Below are 21,916 nucleotides of genomic sequence, written 5' to 3' on the forward strand. Positions count from 1 at the left end.
TTTTTTATAGCATTTAGATCCATTCAGTGTTAACTCTGAAAATCAATATATCTACTTATGTCTGAAAATATATAAATGTCAAGGAAATGAGTTAGCCTTATTTAGAATTCTCTTTGTTCTATGAAATTGTGGTGAGATTGTCCAACTCCTGAGCATTATTTGTTTAGCTGAAAGAATTATTTCTTGACTTAGTTCGAGAAATTTCATTCATTTGTCCCTCATTCACTCATTCATCCATACCACGCATTATTTCAGTCAAGAAAATCAAGAGTGGTAACCAAAAATGGAGCCAGGAATGGGATTAAACATGGACCCTATAATAATGTACAAACTGATGTCCCATGGGCCACAGGTTTGACTCTAAATTTCTAGGAACTAATCCGAAAACTTCTTGCAAAATACACAAGTTAATGTGCATTAGATAATAACTAATAAGACAATAATTACAATAGTTAATTTATTAAGTACCGTTGGTCACTGAGCTAAGCTTTCTTCATGAATAGTTTTTTAAGTTCTCCTAGTAACCCTAAGAGGTAAAATAGCCATAATCAGATGGCCAGAGGACTGCCTTGAAAGCCCTTGGTCTCTGCTCAGGATAAATTCACTCCTTTATGGTTCTAAGATCTCACAGTAACTTTTTGAGGAGTTTTATAATAAGGATACTTTGGTCTGTGATACTCTAGGCCCTGACAATACAGCAAATGTGTTCATTGCTTCTCCTTTGTAGTGCTGAATGCAATGTAATAAAATAATTATTTGTGTAATGTTTAATCTCCCCAACTACACTTTATGAAGACTGTAAGGCCAAGGCCCATGTCTGTCTTTTCTGCTGCTTTGTCAGCCCTTTGTACACCGTGGCTGTTTAACACATATTCGTTGCATAAATAAATATCATAAGAATATCAGAACTATTTAAAAAAATTTTTGTAGTTGCACAAAAGAACTTCAGTTCAGTCAGAACACATTTTTTCTTTCTAATTTTTTTCCTCAATCCCACTTTTCCTGCCCCACAGCCCTCCCCCACCCCCCGCCTCACACACACATAGACATTATTTATTACTTCGATAAAAATCATTTCCTAATTTCTTTTCTTGGCCTTATTCAAGTGCAAGCCTCAATGAACAGAGTGAATAAGAACTTCCTTTTTAAAAAAAGTTTCTTTACTCCTGTTCAGAATATATCTTAATCCATTCATTTATTTATTTGTTTGTTTGTTTGTTTAGCATCACTGGCAACAGAAAACATTTCAACAGTTCTTAACAGTGTGAGCGATTTGATTTTGCTAAAAAGTCTGTTTATCAGTCCATGGAGCCTGAAGCCACTGTCCCCCATGAGAGCACAGAAATGACGGACTGTGTTTTCCCCACTCATTTCGGCATATGCAGCAGCCCCTGAGATTGTTCATCCCGATATTTATTATCATGGCGATAACTAACATTTGTAAAGAACTCTAAAGCTCTGAACTCTCAGCCTTTTCACACACTTCATCTTATTTGACCCTCACAACTACCTGTAAGCAGGTTAAGGCAGGCACCGCATTTATGCGCATTCCACAGATGAAGACACTGAGGCTGAGAAGGTTCCATGACTAATCCTGATGCTAGTGAGCACTGGAGCCCAGCCCTGAAACCAAAGGTCCTTGCTGCTAATTCCAGCCTTTCAACACTATGCCTCCCTGTCTCCCCTTCACTTGAATTATTATTATTATTTTGGTGGTTGAGGGTGGATGGTTAGCGGTCAGAAATTATTTCATGCAAAACACTTTGATGGCTTTGCTGCTGAGTGTGTATGTTTGAAAGGGAGAAAAGAAGGTATCAGCCATAAAAGAGATGAACTTAAGATTCAGGAGCAAAGCTCAAGAGAGCTCACTGGGGACCCTGAGCTGTATGTGGGTGTTTTGTTCATAGTCAGAGTCAAAGCTGAGTATCTGCAACCCTCAGAGATCTGCTGTAAACTTCAGTCAGGCCTAGAAGGTTCAGCTTCTGGTAACGAATGGTTAGTTAACATTGCTACCTGGTGATAAACGACACAAACAACTGAGCCTTAAATTGCGAAAGGACGAAATATAAGTGAACCCTGCTGAGGTTAGAAGCTCACTATACCTATGGGGAAACATAATCAGAAAGGTGGTTCTCTCTCAGCTGTGCAGCCAGTCTGGGCCCAGAGCCTTTGTTCTGCTTGTTCCAATATGGAGAAGTCATTATTCTATCTTAGGCTTGGTCTAGGCAAAATGGAGCTGCCCTATAACATGTCACCTATGCCCTCCCGTCTGCAGGTGTTCACTCTTCCCCTTCCCACCTGCAGAGGCCAGTACCCCAGACTGCTAGCCTGGCCCCCTGAGCCTGTCTTCACACAGGCTTTAACCTCACCTTGTGCCCATAAAGTTGTCTCCATCCCCTCCCATCCTATTCTCTTCTGTGCTGGCTCTCAGCAACTAGCGGGAAGTGGTTCTAGTTTTTCAGTACGGTAAATTTCTTTTTCCCAGCATAAAAGTAATACATGCTTAGTACAAAACGTTTAGAAAATACAAATATACAGAAACTAAAATCAACCAATATCTTACCACCTAGAAGGACTACCACTATTTTCATTTTTAGCGAATATCCTTCTAGGCTTTCTTCTATGCATTTTTAAAATATCATACTGCAACAAATTTTATATTCTGCTTCTTTTCATTTAACATGGTAATGCTAGCATCTTCTTGTATTAATAAAATACTCTTTTTAATGTAATGTTAAGTAGTCACATAATACTCCATTATACTGATAAAACAATTTGATTCTCCCCTTATGATTAGTTTTCTTTCTTTGCCTGTTATAAATAATAATTACAATGCATATTTTTGTGTACACACCTAATTGCAGATATCTGAATTTTTCTTTTAGGTAAATTATTAAAAGTACAATTATCAGGTCTTGACTTGGGATTCTTGATTCATTATATGAAAGAAAAGAGCAGTTTTTTGTAAGAATAGTATTTTGGTGTGGATGATGGGACAGAGTGTACGGCACAGAGCAGATACACAAAAATGTTTATGAATGGACTTAATCCTATTGGGAGTATTTGCATTTTAAAAGAGGAAATTTGCCAACAAATGCATGTTAAATTGGTAGTCAACGATATTTACAATATTGAAGAAATCGAAATTATAGTGAATGCAAGACTGTTAAGGAAGGAAGGTTTTCTAAAAAGTATTAATTCAATTTAGCACCGTGAAGACCATAGTCTACCATGGTCAAAGTCAACACAGCTCTTATGACTGCCCCCCAGCTCCTTGGTCAGACGAGCAGCGTGAGCCTGGCAATGTGCCAGGATCTGGGAAGCAGACGAAACAGACCTGGAGGCTGTCCTCAAGAAGTCTACAAGCTTGTGGGGGGACAGATAAACCAGATGATGCACGAAGTAATCAGGAAGTGCAGAGCTGAGATGTAAGCTCAGTGGAAGAAACAACTAGCTCTTCCTTGGGGAGCTTCCTTAGGAAAGGGACTTCAGAACTGGGTCTTGAGTGAGAATATGTAAGAAAAGGATTCCACACATATGCACGTGCAAAAAGCCATTCTTCCTGATTCCCAGGAATTGTAGGTAGCTAATCTCTCCTTCACCATTCCAGGCAGCACTTTGTCACATTAGTCACTTACACCTTAGCGAGAATGAACTGTTCTGACTTTCCTGAGAGCAGAATTTGATAAAGGGAAAAGAAACAGAGCCTGAGAACTGGAGATATCTGACACCAGAAGGAGTAAGAGAGAATATCATTAAAAGGCAAAGGGGGATAGAAAGGAAAAGCAGGGAGCCTGAAACACGACCACTGAACTGTACAGTTGAGAAAGAGAGGTTATGCACATCAAATGCTATGTGCCCCCAGAGTGTGCAACAAGGCAACCCTAGGTCTCAAACAACAAAAACCTGTAGGGGGATAAGGCCTGGCCCCAGATAAAGCCCCACCTACCCTGAGCCTCAGAGTCTCAGCCCTCTTCCAAAACTTTTTCAGTGAAGATTAATACCTTCTTTATTTTGAAGCTCTATTTAAATAAAACAGCTCTTAGTATACAGTCCATAGAAATTTTTGGATGATTTCTATCTGTTCTGCCCAGGAAGAGAGCAGTTCAGCTGGTAGCCAGCAGTCTTGTGAGTCCCGGCTCTCCTCCCTCTGTCTATCCTCACCCTGGACTCTCCCCTTCACACTGACCTCGCCACACTCACTTCCTTTCTGCCTCTCGAGCTTATCTCGCCTCAAGGCCTTGCTTATTTCTCCACCTAGAATTTTCTTCCCCAAGATCTGTTTGAGGCTGTTCCTGCCTATCCTTCCGCTCCCTGCTCAGAAGTCACCTCCTCAGAGGGGCTGTGCCTGACCATCTCTGGTTTGCCATTATCCAGCTTCATGTTTTCAGAGCACCTCTCATTTGTTGAAGCTATTTCTGTGCGTACTTGTTTTCTACGAGTCACCCCACTAGAATGCAAGCCTCATGAGGTCAGGAACTTGTTCTGCTTTGCTCTCTGCCACAGCCCTTGAACCTGGAACAGTGTCCATCTCAACAGTCGGTGCTCCATAAACGCGTACTAGGTGAATTAATAATTTGCTTTGGAGATAACGGTTTTTTCCAGTTTGTGTCCTAAGTTTCTTGCTCACCTAGTTCCAAAGTGTTCGTTAGATCTAATTGTACCAAAAAACACTCTTGATCCAACCTTCTTTTTCAGGCAAGTCTCCCTCAGCCCTTCCAAACTTTTCTCTCCGTTTTCCTTTCCACGTCCTTAACTCCACACCCCATGACCGTGTTGTGAACATGGTTTGTCCCGGCCCCATCGGTCATTCTGTCTCCAATCAGCAGAGTACACAAATGACTTCGCTTTCATTCTTTTTTTTTCTTTTCAAACCGAGCCAAAAAAAAAAAAAAAGGAATGAAATCTATTCTATTGCAGTTTGAACAATGTGAGCTGTACATTTTCTTCTGCCTACTTTCTTCCCCTATTGTTTCTGTCTGAAGGCTGATCGGGAGAGGAATGAGATGAGTGACAGTTCACCACTTCCCACCACTGCCATCCCATCAGTCACAAAGAAACTGTGGAAAGCTACAGTCAGGGGTGGGGGTGGAAGGTGGGGGTCTGGAACAGACGTCAGGAGTGGGCTTGGATGCCTAGTGAGAACTGCAAAATGTCATTTAAAATGTACCCAAACTATGCACAGCCCTTCCCCCTGCCTGTCCCTCTAAAAAAATAGCTAACTTGGGTCATTACAGATGGGCAAGCCATGCAAAGTCAGAGTAGAACAGTGGAAGAAGCACACACTTCCAAAGCAGACAAAATTCCACTCCTGAGCTGTCGCATGTTAGGGAGGAGGGCCCAGCCTGTTACTGAATCTCTCTCAGCCTCCACTTCCTCATGGATAAAATGGGCACAAGAGTGTCTACTTGGAAAGACTACGTGCCTTTATAGGTGTGAATTATACATATGAAAGCACCTAGAACAATGCTGGTATCTAGGTGGTTTCCAGTTTTTGGTGATTATGAATAAAACTACTATATATATTTGCCTACAGTTGTTTGTGTGAACATAACTTTCAATTCACTTGGATAAATATCTAGGGATGGAACTGCTGAGTCATATGGTATAGGTATGTGTAACTTTATAAGAAACTATCAAAATATTTTCTTAAGTGGGCTGTACCATTTTGCATTTTCACCAGCAATGTATAAGATCTCATTTGCTTTTCATCTTTGCCAGTACTTGGCATTATGATAATTTTAGGGTTTGTTTTTATCTTATCCATTCTAATACATGTGTAGTGTTATCTCATGATGGTTTTAATTTGTATTTCCCTAATGCCTAATAATGTTGCGCATTTTTTCATATGGCTCATTTGCCATCCGACTATCTTCTTTGATGAAGTCTCTGTTCTGTACTTTGGCATCTTTGACTGGGGTTTTGCAGGTATTTTCTTCCACTCGGAAGCTTGTCTTTTCATTCTCCTAACAGCATCTTTCATAGAGCTAAAGTTTTAAATTTTCATAAAGTTCAATTTTCCAATTTTTATAATATATCATCCTTTTTGTACTATACCTAAAAACGCTTGCCAAATCCAAAGCCTTACAGAATTTCTCCTTTTTTTTCTAGAAGTTTTGTAGTTTTAAGTTTTATATTTAGGTCTATGATCCATTTGAATTATTTTGTATAAAGCGTGAGATTTGTATCATATCAAGGTTTTAGATAGATAGATAGATAGATAGATGATAGATAGATAGATGATAGATAGATAGATAGATAGATAGATAGATAGATAGATAGATAGATAGATACTGTTGTTCTAGCACAACTTCTTTTTTCCTCACTGAATTGTCTTTGTACCTTTGTCAAAAATCAGCTGACTATATTTGTATGGGTGGGGCTATTTCTGGCCTGCCTATTCTGTTCCAATTACTGTCTATTATGTTCCATTTATATTTGCTTCATTGCTTTTGATAATATCACACTGCCTTGATCATTGTAGCTTTATATTAAATCTTGAAATCACGTAGTGTGAGTCATTCTAACTTTGTTCTTTTTCCAGTTGTTTTGGATATTCTGGTTCCTTCATCTTGCCATATAAATTTAGGAATCACCTTGATATCTACAAAACATACTGCTAGGATTTGAATTGGAAGTATATCTACTCAATTGCTCAAATTAAGAAGTAACTTTGTAACAATATTGAGTCTTGAAATCCATGAACATGGTATGTCTCTCCATTTAGTTAGGTCTTCTTTTATTTCTTTATTTAATGTGTTATAATTTTAGCATACAGATAGTACCTATATGTTGACAGATTTGTAAATAAATATTTCATTTTAGGGTGCTATTATAAATAGTACTGTTCTTTTAAATTTCAAATCCAATTGTTTATTGCTAGAAATACAATGGACTTTTATATCTTGACCTTATATCCTGCAACCTTGCTAAATTCACTTATTAGTTTAAGGAGCTTTTTGGTAAATTCTTTGAGATTTTTCTACAAAGACAATCATATTATTTATAGTGAGAGACAATTTTACTTATTCCTTTTTAAAATCTGCATGCTTTTTATTTCATTTTAATGCCTTATTGAACTATGATGTTGAATATAGGATGTTGAATCTTAACAGTTAATTTAAAAACAAAAAAGTTAAGACTAAAATAATATCTAACTCTGGAAGCTCGCATCAAGGAGGTAAGAAAGGCTTCTTAGACTTCGTCATCTGAGCATTTATTTAGTTAATGAAATATTTACTGGTACCTCATGGTGCAAATTGTTATGAGGACATCAAATATAAACCTTGAGTTTTAGTATCAAGTACTTTGCAATTGAGGAAAGATAATAAGACATGAACAATAGTTATTTCATACAAATAAGAAGGTGAAAAGGCTGATTAAAGATAAACAGAGAAAGAACAATGGAAAATTTAGAAACAGAAGAGTAGCCGGGAGTAACTATGGTAGTGACTATGAGGAAGTCAGGTCAGGGATGGTGTAGACGTGAATTCTTCAAGATTTGCTAACTGACTGGCTATAGAGGCCAACAGATTGGGAAGAGACAAAGAGATCTTTGAGGGTTAAAATATTTTGCTTTTTTTTGGAAGGGGTTGGAGCCACACATTAATATTCTGAATTTGAGTTGTGTACTGAAGATTCAGATGGGGTGACCTACAGGTGGGCTGACTGGAACTAAAGAATAAGATCTAAACATAGAAGTAAACCTTGGTCATGATTCCCTTTTTCCACTTAGTTCTAGGCTCTGAGGCTGTAAATACTAGAGGGCTGGCATTGGGCCTCCCATTGGAACAGTGACACAGTTAACTGGAGGGGCAGAGGAGAAGAAGAAGGTTATGGGTGGGGATAGAATGCATTTTGCCATGCAGGTTCCCAAGCTCCAGGCTCTTGTAAAATTAGTTCTAACACCTACATTGATTGGAAGAAGAGTAAAAGGCCACGATGTTTTCTATGTTTGTTGACTCAAGGAGGGTGTAGAAATTTATGTTTCAGAAGAAGGAACCTATATGAGGTGAAAGAGATGCCCACGGCTACCAGGAAGTAGCAGAGCTTGGCTGCAAACCCATGTCTATCTGATAACAGCTTGCATTTAGAGAGTATTTGTCATGTGCCAAGCACTATCTTAAATGCATTAATCCACACATTTAATCATCACAACTTCCTTATGAGGTAGTTTCTATTATTATCCCCAGTACCAGATGGGGCACATAGAGGTTCGGTAACTTTCCCAAAGTTTCACCGATAATGAGGGGCAGAGGCATCTAGTGCGCCCAGCACTAGATGTTGAGAATAAGCAGATGTAATAGACAGAGTCCCTCCCTCATAGATCTCAGTCTGGAAGTAGAAACAATCTCTTACACAATGAGTACAACATGCACCCCGTCTGTGATATATGGCACACTGATGGCAGATAAAAAGGATGTGGACACACAGAGAAAACAGACATTTGTTTTCTATCCCTCTGTCAAGGAAAGTGAAAGGCAAACAAATGCATTACAGTTGAAAGCATAATTTACTTTTGATTAAGTGGCTTTTTAAATATCAACGTCTCAATCAAGCTCATGCCTCAGTCTCCATCACATTGCTGACTTTGCTCTCTAAAGAGAAAGCAAGAAATTCTCCCACAGTAAATGGAATTGAAAAGATGTGGAGCATGGAACTCCTACATCAAGAGCTGCTTTGTTTATTTCACTTGCCTTGAAAACTGCACAGCTCATTACGATGGAAACTAATCATAGCTCTCATTACAAAGTGGATGCCAGAGAAGACTTGACCTTTGCTTTATCAAGTATATGTAAGATATTTATGTAGGAAAGTATGATCATTCTGTCATGAGGAGAGGTGTGATCCTGGACAAAATCTGGAAGGGGGCAACGTGTGTTCTTCCCCTTTGAGGGTTTGCTTCCTTTATCTTCCCCATATCCCACCTTTAATCCCCCTTCCATCTCTCTAAAAGTCTAAGGGCTTTAACTCTTGATTGCACCCTCAAACCCTTCAAAACTGATGTAAGAAAAAAGTTCAAAACTCTTTCACACTAAGGTGTAAATGACTGGTAATCATATATAGCCAGGCCTCTCAAACTGAGACAACAGAGAGCGTCCAGGGGTACCCACTAAAGCTATGAGACCAAAACGGCACATCTCTAAGACAAACTTTCTTGAAGATATAAGAAGGAAATATTATTTTATATTAAAACAAACACAAATATGTGAAATGAAATATGAAATGATTGAATGAATGAATCACATTACAGTGAATTGTTATAAAAGAAATACTGTGCATTAGCAAGCCAGTCCTTGCTAAAACCCCAGAGCCTCGGGGCTGGTGTATCCTCTTCTCTCTTGTCTGCCCCAGAGGGCAGGCATAGCAGCTCTCTGCCGAAGGTGGGTAAATGAGGCCCTTGAGGATCCCCACAGTGGGAAAGCTTAGAGTCCAGGACTTACATCCAAGTAGAGATAACACGAAGGCCAGATTTTGGACTTAAATCCATCAAGGGCCTAAGAAATATTTTTTAATTTACTAAAATTAAACAAATAAGTAGAGATAATAAGCACCAACACTATAGACTACATGATACACATTTACATAATAGCAGTGGGGTTTTGCATATTTAATTTTGCTTTCAAATGCTCTTCAGAATTGTCTTCCCTCCCATTTGAAAAGATCTTTGCAAATTTTCTTGCTTTGTGGCAGATGGATGCACCAAGAAGCATTTTTTTAAAACAACCTTTATCTTTCATCCAAGATTCTTGATGCATAGATCTGTCTAGCAGTCCAGGGAAGCCTACAGACTCCTCAGAAAAAGAGCTTTTAAATATACAACAAAATACACAGGATTCCAGTTAAATTGAAATACAGTTCAAAATACTTAAAATTGAAATTTGCAACCTCATAAAACATGCACTTCTTTATTAATATATTAATATATTAAATAACAAGCTCTAGAAATGGTGAGTGCAAATAATTTTTTGAGATTGCTGAAGCAACTGTGATGTGCAGAAAATTCCCTGTAATTTCTACTGGTGGCAAAATCACAGGTAATGAGAACACTTTTGTGGTTTCTAGCCTACATTCATGATTGAAAGAGGTGCTAAATTTCGGTTAAGTTGGTGAAAAATAAAAATGTATTTTTTTCATCCTAAATTCATGAACCCCCAAATTATATGCTCCTGAAATAGAGATCCTAGATTCTTCTGATTTAAGACTCTGAGTTATTGATTTCCAGATATTCTGATTCTTTGGATACTTAAGACAGATAAAGCAGAGTAACTGTTACTCAAGTAATAACGAGACTTGGGCAGGCATTTCTCAAGCCCCACCTCCTCAAAACACCCAAGTTTGTGAAACCCCAACCACACAACTTTATGTCTCATCTCTATTCCCCGCTCCTAGTGATCACAGAAGAACTGTTCTAAATACCTCAGACCCACATGATTTCTCCAGATTTTGCCAACAAAATGTCACCTTCTCTTTTGCCTCCCTCATCTGTCTTTATCTCTTAGCTCCCACTTTCTAATGATTCTAGCAAAATAACTCGCAGTACGCGTACGATAGATTCAGGATGGCTGCAATATTCAAGCACAAATCTACCAAGTAGGAGGATCATAAAGTCAGGGAGGTGTGTCTTACGAGGCACAGAGGCATCCCCCTACCAGCTTCATACCTGAACCAGAACCCCCTCCCCCGCCAGATTCAGTCTTTGAGACATTACTTTTTCTAGGAAATAAAGGCAGAAAACAACTAGCATTTATTGAATGCCGAAATGTACTGGGACTTGTGCTGCATTTACATTTTCTCAATATAAAAAAAAAAATAGTGGGCTATTAATATCTCCATTTAAGAAAGAGGAAAGTGGCTTTAAAAAACTAAGTAACCTGCGCAAGGTCACACACAGCTAGCAAGCATTGTTTCTGCACCTCCCATCTCCTCAGTCCACCCAGCCTGACTCCCACCCACGGCACCACTGAAATGACTGCCACAGAGTCGACAGCAATCTTGTGTGGCCGAAGAGTAGGGGCACGTTTCTGTCTCCCAGTACTGGACGTCCAGCAGCCCTCAGTGCTCCTGGACATTCACGCCCTGCTGAAGCTGACTCCACCTTGGCTTCTCCACCCACACTTTCCTGGCGTCCTTCGATATCTCTACCGCTCTTTCCTTCTGTTTCCTTTGCCACTGTAGCTTTTTCTCTGCCACCTACGATGTTTGAGCTCCTCAAGGTCAGGTTTTTGGCCCTTTCTCCAACTGAGCACTGTCTCTTTTGGCAGTTGACCCAATTCACAGCATCTGTTACCCTGGGTACCCAGAAAACTTCCCCCGACTCTGAGCTCCAGGCAACTAGCTAGGATATCCTATGCGTGTTTGCTCATGTGCTCAAAAGTGAATCCAAAACCCTCTGTGACCTCAAATAAACCCCTCTTCACCCGGCTGCCCAAGTCAGAAACCTGAGAAGGGCCCATTCGTCCTCCTTCTCTTTCACTCCCACAGTTAATCAAATCCCAAGTCCTATAGATTTTACCTGCTAAGAATATCTGGAATCTTCTCCGTTTTCCTATCTCCACTGAATCTGATTCAAAGTACTATTATTTCTCATCAGGATCGCCAAAATAGCCTTCTAGCTCCTCTTCTTGTCTCCCTTCTACCCATTTCCTCTGCTTAAGTTTCTCGATAATTTTCCATTACTCCATATTAAAACCCAAATCTGTAACATACACTAACCGGTAAGGCTCTGCTTGATCTGTCTCCCCAGGCACCCCTGGAGTCATTCCGCACTCTACTCTTCCACTGCCCTCTACTCTTCCCATTCTTCAATTATCAACACTTCTTCCAACCTCCAAGTTTTTGTACATGCTGCTCACTCTACTTAGAACGCCAATTCCTACTCTTTTCATTAAGTGACTTCCTCTTCCTCCTTTGGATCTCATTTTAAATGCTGCTTCCCTAGAGAAGTTTTTCTAACCATCTAGACCAGGTCAGCTTCCCCAACATCCCTATTTTACACTTAGGGCATACTGTCCTTTTAGTTAGGATTATAATCAAATAATTAACTCACTATTTAACATCTGTTTTCCTTTCTATGTGACAGCAGCAACTATCCGTCACTCAGCCAACCCCACGCTCTAATACAAGGTTTGGTATATAGTCGAAACTCAGTGCATCTCTACTGAAATAATTAATTAATTATAGAGAAATCTCCTTTTGCCATACTTCTCTAGACTTTACGAGAATGATACAGATCAATAGGTGATTTTGTATGTTCAAAGAGAATGAATAGGAATTTACATTGTCAATTTACAAAGTTGAATTTACAACTGACAAATGACTTAAACCTTTAAATCAAAGAATCTGAAAGAATCCTATTCTGCTTTGTTGCTACTTTCAACAAAGGTTAAGAGTGAAGCATTTCATTGTTCTACTCGTCAACGCCTGTCATCAAAATACATGGCTAAATCATTTACGTGCCTGGTGGTTTCCAAATGAGTCATTATTCTCTTATCAACAGTGATGAATGGGCCCTTGTAAAAAAGCATTATTACCATTGGTAGTCATGTTCATGGCTGTCAAAATGCATGTTCTTGTACAACCATCAAAAGCAGCTGACTGACAAATGAACATGCCTTCAGCTCTGGATTTTTCAAGAAAGGTTATGAAATATACATTTCCTTAAAATACAATCCCATACCTCAGATTGGACTAGTAACTTCCAGGTAAGGCACCAGAGAACAGTGGTATGATTTAGAGGGATAAGATAGATATCCAAATAGAATGAGACAGCAGGTGATGTAATGATCCAACCACATGAAAACAGGTCAAACCAAACTTAATTCTGCCAGCCTGACACAGCCACTGAAGCCCCTTATATGTGCTTTCAGTCATCCCTGTTGTGTCAATCTTTAAATCAGGAATTTTGTCACATGCAATATGCATCTTTCTTGGTCAAAGGCAAGGTACATATTTTAGCTAGCTGCTCCTCTTTTCTGAGCAGTTTACAACTGTGAATAATGTCTAAAATACTGTATTCAGAAGCAAACAATTTAAAACAATACATTCGGGCTGCTAATCTGCTTTTAACATCTCTGATTTGTAAAGAAACTGCAAGAATCAAGAGTGGCATGCAGTGCTGTGCCTAAGTGATACTTGATTTCAGTTCTCACCACCCCGTCATTGCCTTAAACTCAAAAAGAGCCTGAGGGATGCTCCACAAAACAACACTAGGAATTATATTTAATGTTTCTGTCATAGAACCAATCATTGACCTAAAATAAATTCAGCCATGTGTTCACTAAGTGGATAATCCTGCTTTCAAAAAGAAAGGAGAAACACAACTTTGAGTTCTCAGAAGCTATATCCCTTCTCTAGATAACTCTTTACTGAAGCTTTGATTTAAGATTTAGGATTCCTTTGACTGACAAAGCTAAACGTCCCATGCCCCCACACTGATGTCATTCATTTCTAATATTAGCAGCAGAGCAGCTCAGGTTCACCTGGGAAAGAGGAGCTTTTATTTTGAGTTAAACAGGAGCAGATACTAAAAATGAACACGGTGAGACTTCCTTCTGGTATATCTGACACAGATAAAATAGGCAAACCAGTGCAACGAGACTAGTATTTTGAATCAAATGGGAAAGGGATTCAATCTAATTGGAAATTTGATGTGCTTACCGAATTAAGAAATAAAATGAAAATATATAAAGTTGTTTTGTTGCACAACGTCACACCGGATCATAAAATGCTTATGAAAATTCCATATGGGTGAGATAAAGAAGGTTCCAGGGCATCTGTTATAGCCCAGCATGAGGTGTAAACTTGGCCATTATTTGGTGGTATAGCCGCACAAACAAGCTTTTGGATGATATATGTTGTACTCATTAGATCAAATGCGTCTAGTTTTGTGGCACTTATAATCCAACAGAGCTTAAATGGATCAGAGTAGCTGGACAATTGCCATATCTCCTAGTATTGCACAGACATAAACACAGGCAGGAGGAAGCAGATGCACCATTTGGAATTGCAGAAATTGTGTTGGAATAACATGCCCTGATTGGGGGGAACTAGATCCTCATACCTTCTCCATCTGCAAAATGAGTGGCATCGTCCTGTGTTAGAGTGCTTTCTGAGGTAGGAGTCTCACGAAGAGAATCAGCCCCGGACAGAGTCAGGGCGATGGACTTAGGTATGGCTCATGTACAGAAAGTGCCTCTCACTTCAGTAGGCATTCCTATTGTAGGGCCAGCTAACCAAAACTGAATGGTTACTAACTCCTGAATATGGTAACTATTCCTTCTAGAGGGTGAAGATATTTAGAGAAAGAGTTAAAGGAAATAAAACCACCAAGGCTAAATGTGAGACTTTTCACCACCATATCAATATTTGTCTGTAACTAAACTAAACTTGTCTTATAGTGCAAAATCTTCTAAGGCTTTCATTCCAAAAAGCTGGTCTGGGTGTTTAATCAGCAGTGATGAGAAAATGGGCCATGTTTAATACTTGCTACTTTGCAGTTTGTTTTTGCGATTCTCAAGTTTCTCAAGTTTGGTCTTTCAAAACCATAGCAGAGTGATCATTATCTTCCTAAGTCACTGTCATAGGAAAATAGGACAGGTGTTTCCCCCAACCTTGGGTGTGGAGATGTTGCTCAGTAAGTACACAGTGACATAACCAGGCTCTATCTGAGTTTATGAGAAAAATGTCTTGCTCTACATCGTTTTCTGCAGTAAGTCCTTTCTCTCTGTTGTTTTCAGAATTACTGAAAGATATTAAAATAACATGAAAACCCTTACGTGGATCTTTTCTCCCATGACACCCACATAGTTATACAAATGCAGGCCTAGGATAGCGCCCCCTTTCTGGGTACATTCAAAGAACTCCATGGAGGACGTACCCCACGCTACTGTAATGACATGGTTGTTCTTCTGTGACCCTCAGAAAATTGAGAGGGCAGAGCATTGTGCTTTGTTCCTCTTTACTGATTCATCAGTGTTCAATATCTCCACCTGAAAGACTGTTATTCACATTTACATATACTTGCTTTTATTGTTTTGGTGTATTTTTTTAATTCTCCTTACTATATAGCTTCTGCTCTAGATTCCTATTTAAAATCAGTAACTTTTAGACTAAAAGAAAGATCTTCTTGTTGCACATCTTACAGTTTTCTGAGAAACTACTAAATGAACAATTTTTATGCAAATTATTTTCATGAAAAAGTTCAATTATTTTTCTCCTATTGAGTAAAATAATTCAAAATATTTTTCACATACACCTTTATTCAAAAGTTTCCTTTCAGGTGGACATATCTAATTCATATGGGAAAATTTAACATTATGTCTGTGAGGGGGTGAGCAGAGAGAGAAAGCGCAAAAAATACTTATGCCTTGCATTTGTTTGCTGTGCAACACTTTAGCATACATTATCATGCCCTGGCCCCACAACAGTGATGCTAGATAAATGGCACAGGCATTAATATCTCATCCTACTAATGAAATTGAACCTCAGAGGAAGGAAGTGACTTCTTCAAGGTTGTGCCAATGGGGTAGAAACTTGGGTATTCCAACTCTTTGCAATGTGATGCACTTTGGAGTATGCTATGAAATTAAATGTGCTGTTTTGGTGGCATTTTATAAACAAGAATAACAAACAGGGGAAAGAAATCAATGCAAAAAACAGAGCATTAATTACTAACACTAAAGAAGCCAAACTGTGGAAGGGAGAACCTGGAGGAGCTGAGCCGTGCTGCAGTCGGAAAAGTTCGTGTGTGCTGTTCTGTTTGGGAAGGGGGAGGAAAATTGTGTTCTCACAAGAGTATCTGATCAGAAAGTAAAGGATGAAATTTTCTACCATGTTTCAATTATTTAAGCTTTACCTCCTCATGCTGAACCCCAACGAAATTCTGTGAGGCATCCTTTCTCTGAGAGTTCGATTTCTTCTTTGACGGTAATTAGCGGATGACAGGAAGATGCGTTGGGTCTGGGTCTCCATAGACAAATATCTTACAATGAAGACTGGAGTGCCTAGTTCTCTCTCTATTTAAAGAGTGAAAATATATTTCCTTTCCCTGATAAACCTTTAGAGTAGAAAAGCAAAGGTGTTGATGAGGAAAAGAAAAATCATTTAAAAAAAATCTATAACCTTCTTGCAGCAATTTTATAAAAAATAATATAATTTAGTTTAAATAGCCTAAAGGATTTTGTATTTGTTCTTTTAATAATTCCCATCCACTGGTAATAATACCATGTTTTAGAAGTCAGTTTGTCAATTACTAAATTAGTGAATATTTATTAAGGGTCCGCTGCGTGTCAGGCTCTGCTGTTGAATAATGAATGAGTAATGAATGACTGGTTGGTAATAAATAAGATACAGATCTTTCCCTCAGGGAGCTTACTACATTCTAGAAAGAGAAAGACAATTTGTAAACAAATTAATAAAAACCATCATTCAGAGCTGAACAGCTGCATTTGGTGGGGACATCTGTTCTTGTGCTGAGTCTGAGCACATTCTGAGCTTCCTAGTGCCCCCACAGAGATGAGAGGGAGACTCCCCTAGACCATAGCTTGTGTCTGGGGTTCTGCCTCTACCATGACTCAGCAAAAGTGAGATATAATATTCATGGTTAAATGTACACAATTTCACCTAAAGAAACAATGACCACATGTTGCTTTATTTTTATTCCAGGAATCTTGGAAAATCAGGACTCAGAGTTTCTTGCTTGGGTCTTGGTAAGTACTTGGGGAATCATGTGTGGTGGGCTGGGAGGTGGAAAATTGGGGGTACCAGGGAGCGATTGGGTTGCAGGTCAGGACCTAGTCTAAGGTGAGAATGGACTTCCTAACCAGCATGGCCCCACTTCTCCTTCTGAGCCTTTCCTGCCCAACACAGCCCTCTGCCTCTCAGGTCCAAGGAGCCACTGTGTTCATGAGCTGATCAAAGAGAAAGAAATCCGATATTAAAGCACACCCTAGGGGAGGAGACTCGTGTGTCACTCCCATTTAGCAAGCGTGAAGGACCTCATGGAATGCATTATTATGCTCACCTCACCTGCAGCATCATCTGAACTTTTTCTATTCTTATTTTCCCTTTGCCTAATTTCTTCACTTATTTTTCTATATTTTTGTGTATTTTAGGTACTTTCCTAATCTACCTTAAATATTTTGGGGACAAAGTGATCATCTAGATATAGATATAAATGTAGATGTAGATATAGATGCAGATATAGAAGATGTAGATATAGAGGATATAGATGATAGAGATAGAGACAGAGATATAGATAGTTGTAAGTATAGATATAGATATAGATATAGATATAGATATAGATATAGATAGATGATGTAGATGTAGATGTAGTTGTAGATGTAGATGTAGATGTAGATGTAGATGTAGATGTAGATGTAGATGTAGTTGTAGATGTAGATGTAGATGTAGATGATGTAGAGATGTAGATGTAGTTGTAGATGTAGATGTAGATGTAGATGTAGATGTAGATGTAGATGTAGATGTAGATGTAGATGTAGATGTAGATGTGAAAGTCGGGAGGAGGTTTTCTTGACCCCTGTTGAATGGAGATATGGAGACCAGGGAAGGGATGATAGTAAACGAATAAAAGATAGTGGCAACTAATTCTGCCTCTTTTCATTGTATTTCAAAGACATTAAGCTTATTGATGCCTAAATTTTTCTGATTCTTCCTAATGATCTGATTTGAGAGGTAAGGGTGGTTCTTGTTCGCCATAAGTCTAAGGGAATTTGACATATGCTTAATTTCTGGGTCTAGTTACTATTTACTTCTATTTTGGAAGGAAATTAACCATCAGGATAGTCTAACCTTAGTTTTATGAGAATATACTTTATGTTAAATAATTATTCAGTATCCAGTGTTGAAAGAAACTACTATAAATATAAATTAAGAAATATAATGATTTAAGAAAATATAAATCAGAAAATATAGTAAAAAATCATTGACCAATTATCTCACAGAGTCAGTACTTATGGCAGAAAATAATCTAGTGAAAAGTACATAGACAATTTAACCAAAGGCCCTTGAGACTATAAAAATTGAGGTGTCCATGAAGTGCCACAAGTAAATGAGTCTCCAGAGGTCAGAGAGCAATTTTTTCAAACTGTGTGTAAGTTATAGGTATTTTGGTGAACTTTAAAACAAACTTGATTCAAATGCAGCATGTCTGATTTAGCGTCAAGCTTTTCTGAGAGCCTGAACATTTGGGATAAGACACTGCATGGATAATAGGAGAAAACAAGGAGGTTTATAGGCTGACTGGCTTTATTCAAAACAAGTGACAAAGATTGACAGTATGAATAAGCATCCTTTAAGAATTTTTCTGAGCTGCCTCTGTAAGCCAGAGGAGGCAAAAAAATTCAGAGAAAGGAATAATGCCTCTGCCTTTGATAAAATGTCAGGCCCTGCAGACCCCAGTTGTCCAAAGTAGGGGGAGCTGGGTTTATTGCTGTAGGCTTGGGATGTCAGCAAAGTCATAGCGCATGTTCAACAGAGGCTTTGAAAATTAAGTATTAAATGTTCCAATCAATCACGTGACTATAGATGTCTTTTAGTGAAATACTCTAAATTTCATAGTTAAAGCTAACAGCTCTGACTTTCTTCTCTACCAGAGGATGGGCTGGGAATTTCTTGCCCTGCCAAACTTCCTTTTGATAAACTAAGAATATGTGTAAATGGGAGCAGATAGATGAAGTATCTCGAGAATGTACTGAAGATACATGTGAAGAAATACAGCTCTGCCAACAAGAGAAATGGGGAGAAAATTAAGTGGGCAAATTCACCTGTGGGTTGCTGTGGCTTGCCTGGTTTATGAATACACTGACCACTGCTGTTAAGACCCAAAATCAAAGAAACTGATGGGAAAGGAGTAAATTCATCAGAGTGATGAAAATCAACCCAGTCTAGTGGGAGGTGGGATCATCTTCTGAGAGAGGAAGAGTAAAATTTATGTATCCATTCGTTCATTCATTCTCAGCAAACCTTTCGGAAGCCAGGCATTGTGCTGGTTCCAGGGGTTACCGAGATCAAAGCGGCAAGGACCCCACTCTCAAATTGCTCCCAGAGTACTAGGAGTCAAGCATGTAAACGCAGACAATGCATTTGACAATGCCACAGTGGATGAATCAAACACAAAAGTTCTCCTGGGGAATTTGGGATGGCTTCACAGGGAAGGTGCTGCAGGAGCTGAGATTTGAAAAGAGTCATCAAGTGGAGAAGAAGGTGGAAAAAGAGAGTGAAGAATTCAAGATAGAGGGAGCAACGTGAGCAGTGGCCGGGAGGCAGAACCCCGGGGCAGGAGGTACTCGGAGAAACACTAGTGAATGTATAGAATATTGCAAATGCAAGATGTTCCGAAATCATAAAAAATTAGTCTGGAAGGAAAGCTAGGCCTGATCAGGAAAGCCCTTGTTTGCCTTGCTAAGGCATTTAGCTCTTGTCCTCTAGGTCTCTCTCTGGCGTTCCTGCAATTCCTAAGGACCCAAAGTGTCAGGGAACATCTGGGGGATGAGAGACAGGGCTTCACCGCTCTCCACCCGTCTCCTTCCACTGCCACGGCTGCCATCCAAGTAATTCCACTTTTTCTAAATGTAAATGTAAATATAAAAAAGAATTTTAATGTAAATTTAAATTGAAAATGTATAAATATCAATTTAAGCATTTTTAATGTGATAAATAATAAATGACTATTTTCAGAGCAGTTTTAGCTTCACAGCAAAACTGAGCAGAAAGTTCAGAAAGCTCCCCGTCCCCCACGCACACACAGCTTCCCCCACTGCTGCCAGCTCACACCAGAGCGGTGCCGCGATTACAGTCCTACGAGACACATTATTGTCATCCAAAATATTATCACACTAAACTACAGTTTAGATTAGATGTATGTATTCCTGGGTTTAGACAAATGTGTAATGACACATATCCACCATTATACTACTGCACAGAGCACTTTCACGGCCCTTAAAATCCTCAGCGCTTCACCAATTCATCTCTCCCTTAACCCTTGACATCCACTGATCCTTTCACTGTCTCCATAGTTTTGCCTTTTCCAGAATGTCATACAGTTGGAATCACAATATGTGGCCTTTTCAGATGGACTTCTTTCACTTAGTAAGATGCATTTAAGTTTTCTCCAAATTTTTTCATGGCTTAATAGCTCATTTCTTTCTAGAGTTTCGCATTACATTTTGAAGGAAAAACAAAGGGCAGCCTTCTGCCAAAGAAAAGTTTAAAATGCTCTAGCTTGTGAAAAGCCATTTAAAAACTTGGATCAGGAGTAGGACGTGGTCAAAGGTATTAGAATTGCTTTCCAGCAGTGACACAGAGGCTAGATTAGAGGAGGAACGGGTGGAGACTGGAGACAGGGAGATAAATTAGGAGTCAGATGTCAAGATGGTGGTATTAAAGATGGACAGAAAGGAGGTGATATTTAGGAGAAAGAATAAACAGGACTTAGTTACCTTGCCATACACAATGAGAAGTCACCCTGGGCAGAGGAGGATGCCTGAGTTCCTGGACTGGGCAGGTGGGCGGGTGAGCTGAAATCTCAGGAGAAAATGCAGGAGGGAGTAGTAAGAGGAAGGAGGATTCAGAGAAGCCGGAGCATTGCTAGGGAGTGGTCATCAGAGCCTGTGAACCTTCGGCTTCAGATACCCAGAGGGCTTGGGGAGCACTGGAGAAAGCTCTGGGCTGGAAATAAAGATGCAGGAACTTCTAACAATGGTAAACCCAGGATTGTCATTGAGATCATCTGCAAATACAGAGGACTGAGATATTTGCACAGGTTTAGGACACCCACCTGATGGAATTTGCCAGACTGCACACTCCTTGAGAGCAGAGATCATCTCTGTTCTTTCTACACCTCTGCAGTAACTATAGCACATCAAAGTATCTGCTAAGTAGTAGGTGCTCAAAAATATTTATTGAATGAATGAATGGATAGATGGATCAATTGCTAAGGAATGACAAAAAGCACACTAGGTAATAGTGGAGATCCAGCAGACGTCAGATTTCATGAATTCCTGGGGTCAAGCCAGCCCGGTTCTTTGGTTTTCTTCAGCAGCATTTCAATGCAGAAACAGAGAAGGCCTCGTGGAGGTGGGAGGTGGGGAGAGGAGACAGAGGCCCAGCATGGAGGATTGTCCCCAAAGTGGGTGGGGCTGGGAGTCCCCCCGCGTACACAGTGTCTCGGAGTCCAGGCTGGGTGGACTCAGGGCCTTCTCAGCGGGGCTCTCACTCCTGCAGTGAGAAGGAGGCACCTGCTTGCATTCTGAGTTGCTCCACAGAGTCTCACAGGAGGAGCAGGAGGTCTGTCTGGTTCATGTCATGGGAGGTGACACACCACAGTGGGCAGCTGCTCCTCCAGGTGCTTGAAAGGGGCTAGCTTTACCCTGCACCATTCGCTCTGGGACATGTGTGCTTCCCCCCAGATAAGTAAGATGCTTACAAAACAAAAAGGCACGTGATGGTTAATTCTATGTGTCAACTTACTGGGATGCAGTGTGCAAACATTGTTCTGGGTGTGTCCTGAGGGTGTTTTTGGATGAGATTAACATTTAAATTGGTGGACTGTGTAAAGAAGTTTGCCCTCCCCAACCTAACGTGGGTGGGTGGCCCTCATTCAATCAGCCGAAGGCCTGAAAAGTACTAAAAAGGCTGACCTTTCCTCAAAAAAGAGGAAACTCCTCCTATTTGACTGCTGCGAGCTGGGACATCAGGCTTTTCCAGCCTTTAGACTCGAACTGAAGTATCACTTTTTCTCCAGGCTCAGCCTGCTGGCTTTTGGACTAGAGCTTACACTATCAGTTCTTCTGGTTCTCGGGTATTCAGACTTGGACTTTACATATAGGTTCTCTTGGGTCTCCAGCTTATAGACAGCAGATCTTGGGACTTCTCAGCCCCCACAATCATGTGAGCT

General features: G+C 39.7%; 1 protein-coding gene across 1 annotated transcript in view; it reads left to right on the forward strand.

Moving 5' to 3' along the window:
• The window catches only part of KCNAB1 (potassium voltage-gated channel subfamily A member regulatory beta subunit 1), a 355,662-nt gene that overhangs the window by 227,156 nt on the left and 106,590 nt on the right, over positions 1–21,916 (forward strand). The window contains exon 2 of the mRNA XM_023524026.1: positions 16,666–16,709. Coding sequence (XP_023379794.1) covers positions 16,666–16,709 — 44 coding nt within the window. The remainder of the gene's footprint in view (positions 1–16,665; positions 16,710–21,916) is intronic.

This window comes from Pteropus vampyrus, unplaced genomic scaffold, assembly GCF_000151845.1.
Source record: "Pteropus vampyrus isolate Shadow unplaced genomic scaffold, Pvam_2.0 Scaffold12, whole genome shotgun sequence".
Classification (NCBI taxonomy): domain Eukaryota; kingdom Metazoa; phylum Chordata; class Mammalia; order Chiroptera; family Pteropodidae; genus Pteropus; species Pteropus vampyrus.